The sequence below is a fragment of the Wasmannia auropunctata genome, unplaced genomic scaffold (assembly GCF_000956235.1).
Source record: "Wasmannia auropunctata unplaced genomic scaffold, wasmannia.A_1.0 LD336116.1, whole genome shotgun sequence".
Lineage (NCBI taxonomy): Eukaryota > Metazoa > Arthropoda > Insecta > Hymenoptera > Formicidae > Wasmannia > Wasmannia auropunctata.
In genome coordinates, this window is record NW_012026774.1 from 379020 (window position 1) to 387722 (window position 8703).

Here is an 8703-nt window from a genome sequence, read left to right on the forward strand (position 1 = left end):
GAGAGAGAGAGAGAGAGAGAACTCAATATAATCGTCTTTTTTTTATGAAGCATATCTGAAATTTTATTATTGTTACACTTTTGTGTACATTAATGTACTCTATATATATATATATATATATATAATTCCATTTACCTTATATATTTAATAACAAAAAAAACTTGTCGACAATGCAATAGATATGCATAATAAATCGTGATTAATGGAGGATTGTCGCTAGTAATTGCGAACGTGATAATTCCAACAGAGGAATCGTATTATATGTAAGATAGCAAGATGTAATTTTAATCGAAGGGAACTTGGAATTATCGTTAAAAAATACATTTGAGCTGCATTTATTAGTTGAATAAAAAAAATATGTGCTACAATTATATTATGGCGCTAGAGGCAATTATTTAAATAATAGAACAATTTTGAAATTTTTAGTAAATTTTCATGTTTCCTGCTTTTCAAACAACATAATAATGCAGGTCTCGTAAAATCTCATTCTGAGAAATGAAATAAATTATCCACGAAAAAGTTTATATCTGTTTATATATATATGTATGTATGTATATATATATATATATATATATATATATATACATATATATATATAAACAGCTAGATGTATATGAAAATAATTTTCCAAGGAGAAAGTTTGTTCGAAAACAAAAATTTGTAACCGAGCTGCACTTTTCTTGGATTACTGTGTATTGCACAATTAGAATAAGTGGAAGATCTCATACGCGCGCGCGCGCGCGCGCACACACACACACACACATATACACACACACACACACACACACACAGAGAGAGAGCAGTAAGCAGACAGAAAGATTACGAACATATGTACTTAAACCAACAAAATCTTGATTACATTAACATACACATGTGTATTAACATACACATTATTAATGTCTCGTAGTATTGCACATGCAGCATCTCATATTTTATCCATGGATAAAACAACGTGGCCAGTAACAAAATTACGTTTAGATAATTCTTCCATCTTACCACATAAATATGCCATATTAATTCAAGTTACTTTTTAGTAACCAAATAACATTTTTATTACATGCTGTAATTAATTATTATTAATTGAGGTTGCCATAAACCGATGAACCATGTACGAATTCCGAATGCAAGCAAAAAATTTTCTTTTTTGCTTGCACAGTTGTTTATCAATGAATTGTATGTACTGATATATTTATTTGTTAAATTTCTATCTTTATTCTACAATGTATATTTTTATGCAATATTTCTATCTAGTCATTTATATATTTTAAAGATTTACTTTTTTTGTGTAATGTTATATAATAAACATGTCGATATAAAATTAAACGTTTATTATTATATTCTTGGAGGAAGGAAGGGAGGAACAAATTATTTGTACAAGATACAATATTGTGAAGAGAAAGATTGCAACATTTTTTTCAATAAATTTCCAGAATTTCCAAATTAAAAATGATAAAATAACAATTTTTACGTATATTTATTGAAATTTATTGAAAGTGCCATGTTGCAATCTTTTTATCCACACGCGATATGTAATAAATTCATTTTTAACTGTATAATGTAAGATAGTAAATTAATATGTGCATAATTGTATTAAGATCTCTATAGAAAATCAAACATCCAGTAACGTCCCTCTAGGTCTTGATCGCTTTGAATCTGTTTCAGTAGATGGTATAGTTTTTCGTTTATTCATACCTTTTCTTTCTAACTGTTTTTCTATGATACGTGCGTTGTTCGCGTAGGAGTCAGCGACTTCTCTCTGAAATTGCAATTATTTTTTTTTTTATAAAAACTTTTATTATTATTTAAAAGACAAACAAGTTAACTAAAAGATATACCATAAAACAGAAACAATAGGCAAACAGATGAATTCTATTATTTAAAATAATTGTGATTAGATTAGAAAATTTAATATTCATCTTGCCATAGCTATATCACAATACTTGATACTTGCTCAACTTTTTTGAATATCGTAATCTGTAAATTATTTTGGAAATATATAATATATAATAACAATATTGACATACAGCTTCAATTTCATCCTCTTCTTCATCAATTGTGGATACAGTAACCGAACTAAATTTGCCCATATTTTTGGTATGTTTAGTAACCATTATTTTTTTAGGTTTCTCAATGGCCACTTGATTATAAATGTCTGTCATAGGACCCTCTCCAGAACTTCTTATTACCGAATCTTTTACTACAAATACTATATTTGCTCCTGGATCATGCTTATAATACAGCAATAAGCCACATCTGTCAAATAGATAAATTATATATACCTATATATATTTTTTTTGTAAGATGCTAAAATACTTTTGCAAGATATTTCTCCAACATTTTTATGTCATAAAATTATTAATACATGTCAAACTAATTAATAAAAGCTGCATATATTTCCAGTGTATGAATAAAAAGTACAATGCACTAACACAAATAAAGTAATATTCGTACTTTTTACATTTTTGTCTATATTGTTTTTCAATTCCTTCTGGACGCTTGAGAAATACAATCTCATCTCGCTCTGAAGTCATTTTATGAGCATGCTTACTGCCGTCGATTACCCTTGCTCCATCTCTTTTCCTTAATGGTAATTTTTCAATAGCACAATCTATAAATAAATTACATTTATATAAATATTGAAAATGTTTTACTTCTCTCTCCCTCTCTCTCTCTCTCTCTCTCTCTCTCTATCTCAATATTAAGAGACGTTGCGTTACAAATAATCGATAATTAACCTTCAAATGGCACAAGAGTGCGAATTTGCACCGCTAAAATTTTTGACATGTTGACATTTTCACAAAGTATCTGTCGCGGCTGTTCGCTGGATAGTCGTTGCACCAGTGTGCCATTAGTGGATGCTCGAACGAAGTGTGACATTTGAAGGTTAATATCGCGCGATTTAAGTAGGTACCATACAACTAGAAAATAGTATCTTTTGTAAGATATTTTCTATAACATTCAAATCATAATCCTAAATTAAATTTAACTTTTAACGTACGCGACAAAAATGATGTGTTTTACATTGTAGACACTACTTTTTTTAGAAATTCATAAATATAATATTACTAACCTAAAATTAGTGTCATCTGGCCACATATACAATAATAAATATGCAACGGTTTCTCCTCGCTGTATTCTTCCTGATCTTTTGTATCGGAGCATATAATGCTCCTCGACACTACTTTTGGCATAATTTATCCAATTATATATTTATTTCATTCAAATTTTTACACTCACGCCAAAGAAAAGCATGAAAACAACCATGCCACAAAACATAATGACTGATTGCTCCATCTCGTCCATCGGCCATGCACTTTGTGGCACGATGTAGCACGGACACGCACCTCATTTTATCGACAATGTCGATGTAGCCCTGACTCGAACCACATCCATTCTCTCTCTGCCTGTGATTTTATCGGCAATATAAAAAAATGTAACTACATAGTTCCCAAAAGTGGATGTAATGATGGTAGTATATGTATGTATTGTACATACATACAATACAGAGGAGTTCGCCAGTATTAATAAATAACTCGTAGTACTAGAGTGTATGTATGTACAATGTATGTATATACATACATAGATTCATATCATTATACATATATACTTTAAAGTATTTGAATAATTTAATATTTAAAGTGTAATTACATAAAGTATAATTTTATTATTCAATCAGCTTAATGAGATTTTCCTAGCTGCTACTTGAGCTTATAGCAATCTTAATCGCGGCGTTGAGAAGTTATTTCAAAATTGATATTTTCCTCCAATATATAAGATATATATGATTATATGTATGTATATAGTTTCATTTTTATACAGTATTCTAATACATTCCACGTTATATAATTTTTTTTTACAAGCGTACGTATAAGTATAAAATATATATATATATGCTTATTATATATGTATGTGTATATTAAATTATTGATTGCGCTCGTTTGTCACTTCTATCGAACACATTATTCGTTTATATCGCTCCAATATATATCTAAAAACAAAATAATTTTATTAATATTATTATTGCACATAATAAAATTAATTCACACAATAAAATGTATGAATTTATTATATTATATATAATTATTTAAAGAATATGATATTTTTTACCTAATACAAATTAATAGCGTAACAAAAATTACAAATTATAATTCATTTTAATATCCTATAATTTTTAAATCAGGTAAAAATATATATTTGAGCAGAGAAAAGAAGATCAATATTAGATTTGATTTTATACTTACTTTTCAGCTACACAATCTCCTATCCAGTCAGACATATCGATCATTATGTGAAACAATCGTTCTAAATATTGCTTAATACACAGCATAATTACATCTTCCGAGTAACATTGAAACGGCGTATAATATGATTTGTATAAATTCATATTATTACTAGAACTTTCAATTTCTTTACCAAATATTTCCCATACCTAAAGAAATGCATTTTTGGTAATAAAAGAAAAATTTTATATTCATACTTTCATTAAATATTTATTATAACATTTTTTTATAAACATTCTAACACAATTAATGTATAAGTTTTGTATCTTTATTTTTATCGTTCTGTACAAACTAATTGCTTTTCTCACCTGTACCCATTTTCTCGATAATAGTTCTCGTAACGATTCTCTATGTTTAAAGCGTTGTAAAGCATAAATAGCCTCGACGCCCTCCTCAACAGTCTTCATCTCTTTAAATATACGGTCGATCAAATTTTTAATCATGCTCTCCAATTCTATCACAAAGTTTTTAAATTTGAGCATGTTTTCTAACCACGAAAATTTTTTAACGTCTAAAATGTCGTCGCGAATTGATTTGATTTCATCGAGACTCTCATAAAATAGAATCTCTATTTGACGACAGTAAGCGTCATATTCGATACCTTTTGGACCGCCAATCATTCCCACTTTATTACATCTGTATAGAAATTATTTATATTATAATTGCGTACGACGTGCGCGTGTGAGAAAGATAAGTATAGCAATTCTCGTGTTAAATTATTGTTCTGACGTGCAAAATATTCTATTATGTCTTACCTTCCAAATACTATTGTAGAATTGCATATTTCAATGATATCGTGACATCTTTGTATAAACGTATCCATGTAATTAAATATTAATTGTTCGTTGACATCCCAGATGCTGCTTGATTTAATGAGCGCAGTTATCTTCGTGATCTGCAATTGATCAAAAAAAAGGACGATGGAATTCTACTATAAAAACTGCACGTCTAATTTGATCAATTTTCTTGGAATTAAATTATTTATTAAACTAATTTTTACTTATATAGTTTGTTTCAATTAATATTTGTTAAGATGGACTAGTTTATTTTTTTTTGTTTATCACTTGATGGTTTATATTTCATGTTTGTTAAAGATTATTCAGAAACTCTATATATATGTATATATATATATATATATATCTTGCTTGGTGGAAGTTTGATAAAATTGACCATAAAAATATATTAAAAATGTTGATAAATACTTTATTATATATCATCTTGTATATCTGACAACAAGAGATGCATTTCCGAAGTATGTTTATCCCATTTTCCATATCGCCTTCTAATATTACTTGCAAATTGACATACTTCTTACATTGATGTACTATTTGAATGCTTACAGCTTCACAAAGCACCTCTATATTGTTTCTAAAATAAACATAAACTTAATTCTTTTATTTTTAACATAATGAATAATTTTAAAATATAAATAAGTGAAGAAGAATCGATTGAAATGTTACGATTAAATGGTCGCAAAAATAACATATTTTAATTAAGAGTCGATCTTTTATTACATTATAACTGATTGCTCAAATTCCAAATGTTTTTATAAGGTTCTCTACTATTAAATATAAAGCTAAGGCTAAAAGACCGTACGACATGTTATAAAACGGGGATTCTGTCCAGATGAATAATATCAAAAATAATATTTTCATCACAGGCTTTTCGATCTCTTCTGGACATTTCAGATTGTTACAGGTCTCTGATAAAATATTCAAATATATTATATTGGACGCAGCTTGTTCTAATCCTTCGCGAAGCTGTAATGTCAAAAGTTGGAAAGAGTCCACGCTCGGTGAACAAACGTTCTCTAGCAGATGTAATATCGATTGAATTTCCAAATTCGATAATTGATCGTGCAAGCAGCATAAATTAAAATCTGCAAATTAAATATTTTATATTATATTTCGAGACAATTTAAAAATAAAAGTTTGAATAAACACATAAGTGCAGCAATCAGTTTGCTACATAAATATGTGTAGCACATTCGAACACTAACATCTTGCTGTCCAACGTTGCAACTCGTCGAATATGGTTCGTCCACTTTTGCTGGTGGATATGCTCGTCAACACTTCTCGTATCTGTTTGATCCAATATCGTACAATTCTTTCTAATCTATCAATCAATGCCTTTTTCGACTCCTGCAATTCTTTAGAAATATATGGACCTGCATTTGTCAGCTCATTGTCAGATAAATTCGGCTTTTTGTCTCTCGGTGCAGGTGTCGCGGCGATATCAGGCAGATTTTCTCTCGGCACGTACAATTTGCAGGTCAAACTGATCGGCTTGTAAATCCATTCGGTTAAGCACATGAGAAAATTGTGTAGATTAAAAAACAGATTGTTTCGGATAACTGCGTTCTCGCGTTAAAGAAAAATTTTATCTATGAGATTGACATTTGAAAAGCCAAAACTCTCAAGTACTACAATGATTTCAAAAATGCTTTGAATTTATATACTTGTAATAAAAATGTCAATTCTTTGCTGTTTTCCAGAATTCCAAAAGATATTTAAGTGTAACAGCAATTAAAATTGTTATTTTCTGAATGTACAATTGTGATATTAAACAATTGTTGAAAAAAAGATACTCTCTGGCCACTCGCCACTGTTGCGTGCGATGGTCACATACATGTTTTCCATTACATTCAATACACACATCATTGAATTATGATTAATGCTGCCAAATACAACTGTGGCATGAAAATTATCAATTGTTAATACGTGCCACGGTATTCGCAAGAAATACACGAAATCATTTTGGTTCGCGTCCAAGATGCTTAATCCTGCTTTTAATGTATCAACTTCGAAATATATACATAATAACGTGCAAGCTGGATTTTCAAAATACTCGCGAATTATCGTGCAACACTCCTCTTTCCAATCAGAATCCTCGATGGAAGTAGGAAGAATTGTGAAATCTTTTACATATTGTACCTAAAATAAAATAAGTCATATATATAAAATTAACGTGTATAATTATTATCGTTTGTATAAACGCGTTTGTCAGAAAGTTCTAACTGATATATATATTAATTGACTCTAAAATTATTCTAATTATTTTTTCCAATTCATAGTTGTTATAATAACCACGTATATAGTTTTTCAAGTCATTTATAATACTATTAAAAAACGTAGAAAATCAATGAAAACGTCGCTGATCTTGGATTATGTATATATAGTACGTAATATCATGTAGCATTATGCTGCAATTACAAACAGAATAAAATAAGATACAATTACGAAAAATAAAAAATAATATCCATATATATAAATGTATTTAAATGTGTCGAAATAAACTTGGAACAATAACCAATTTATTTAAATCCTGTTCATCGAATATCGGTTTAATCGGTTCGGAAGAAAGCTCCTCTTCGGTTTCGAGACTTTCTGAAAGATTTTAGAAAGGAACACTTAATTCATATGTGTATATATATATATATATATATATATTTAGTCAATTCGGCGAATATCGCGCGGAAATGTCTAAAAAAAAAAACAAGATGATAATGACAAAATAACCTTGTCGACCAAAATCTTCATCGTCTGTATCCATGTCTAAAAATTCTCGATGAGGATCCAATAACAACTTGTCCATTTTCTTCGTTTTCTCCATTTTTGCCTTGTTTTGTTTGTTAGTATTTACAAAAAACGAAGCGCACGCGCAAACACCAATATATTTTATTTTATATATAATAATGGTAAACACGTTAATTATTATTAGCAAAATAATCTAGAGCAAAAATGTATTTGACAGTTATAGCTGACTGATTGATAGCGACTCGTGTCTTATTGCTAAGCATTGTCAAGTAACGCAATTGCATCGTAACATCGTATCGATAAAACTAAATAACTGCAGATGTGGGTGAAACACTTGGACGCGCGCGCACGGCGATATAACGATCAATAACAATCAACAACGATTGAAGAAAATTCCGACTCGTAAAACATGATAATCAGATGTATAAACACGTATGACGAAAAAATTTCTTCTAATTAATGTTTAAAAACAAAATTTCCTAGAAAGGGAAATTTAATCTCATGGCTATATTCAATATTTTAAAACACGTCCATAGACCGACCAAATTTCGTGACTGTCAAATGGGCCCGACGAATAATTGAAGAACGATGACATTACCAACTATTGGCTGCACCGAGGATAACAAACACGCGCGCGGCGATGCAGATCCATTTATTAATTTACGTAACCTGCAAATCGATCATTGATCAATTAATTTATGATTATTTTATTATCGACAGTGAAAAGATTACATATTTATTATTTTTCATATTTATTAATTTTCGCAACATTTGTTGTATACATGTATGTACCTTTGACTATATAATCATGGACCGCTAGTTGCCCCGTCCCACCACCCCTCTCACCCATAAGGTTATGTATCCAACATGAAGTTGGCTTTAGCCCC

At 29.4% G+C, this 8703-nt stretch overlaps 2 protein-coding genes across 3 annotated transcripts; both read right to left on the bottom strand.

Moving 5' to 3' along the window:
* Positions 1–1307: 1307 nt before the first annotated feature.
* LOC105461368 (UPF0428 protein CXorf56 homolog) lies at positions 1308–3312 on the bottom strand. Of its 2 annotated transcripts, none has more exons than XM_011708785.1 (4): positions 3071–3312; positions 2452–2608; positions 2025–2253; positions 1308–1756 (listed from the first exon to the last, which is right to left on the bottom strand). In XM_011708785.1, the coding sequence occupies exons 1-4, from the start codon at positions 3189–3191 to the stop codon at positions 1610–1612; spliced, it is 654 nt and encodes a 217-aa protein (XP_011707087.1). In that variant the 5' UTR covers positions 3192–3312; the 3' UTR covers positions 1308–1609. The 2 variants fall into 2 exon arrangements, with proteins under 2 accessions (XP_011707087.1, XP_011706471.1); XM_011708169.1 differs by lacking the exon at positions 3071–3312 and adding an exon at positions 2736–2892.
* Positions 3313–3641: 329 nt separating this feature from the next.
* LOC105462412 (dynein-1-beta heavy chain, flagellar inner arm I1 complex) lies at positions 3642–8409 on the bottom strand. The gene is made up of 10 exons (XM_011709019.1): positions 7799–8409; positions 7590–7666; positions 6868–7213; positions 6280–6633; positions 5877–6159; positions 5483–5648; positions 5036–5175; positions 4589–4916; positions 4242–4429; positions 3642–3988 (listed from the first exon to the last, which is right to left on the bottom strand). The coding sequence occupies exons 1-10, from the start codon at positions 7890–7892 to the stop codon at positions 3922–3924; spliced, it is 2043 nt and encodes a 680-aa protein (XP_011707321.1). The 5' UTR covers positions 7893–8409; the 3' UTR covers positions 3642–3921.
* Between the last annotated feature and the right edge of the window lie 294 nt (positions 8410–8703).

Excerpts from the sequence above, each read along its gene's own strand:
- LOC105462412 (XM_011709019.1), bottom strand. The coding sequence starts at position 7,892 with ATGGAGAAAACGAAGAAAATGGACAAGTTGTTATTGGATCCTCATCGA. Across the intron at positions 7,667-7,798 it reads TGAAGATTTTGGTCGACAAG|AAAGTCTCGAAACCGAAGAG; the intron begins GTTATTTTGTCA and ends AAAATCTTTCAG. Across the intron at positions 3,989-4,241 it reads GGAGATTGTGTAGCTGAAAA|ATATATATTGGAGCGATATA; the intron begins GTAAGTATAAAA and ends TTTTGTTTTTAG.
- LOC105461368 (XM_011708169.1), bottom strand. The coding sequence starts at position 2,877 with ATGTCACACTTCGTTCGAGCATCCACTAATGGCACACTGGTGCAACGA. Across the intron at positions 2,609-2,735 it reads CACTCTTGTGCCATTTGAAG|ATTGTGCTATTGAAAAATTA; the intron begins GTTAATTATCGA and ends ATTTATTTATAG. Across the intron at positions 1,757-2,024 it reads AAGAGGATGAAATTGAAGCT|AGAGAAGTCGCTGACTCCTA; the intron begins GTATGTCAATAT and ends TTGCAATTTCAG.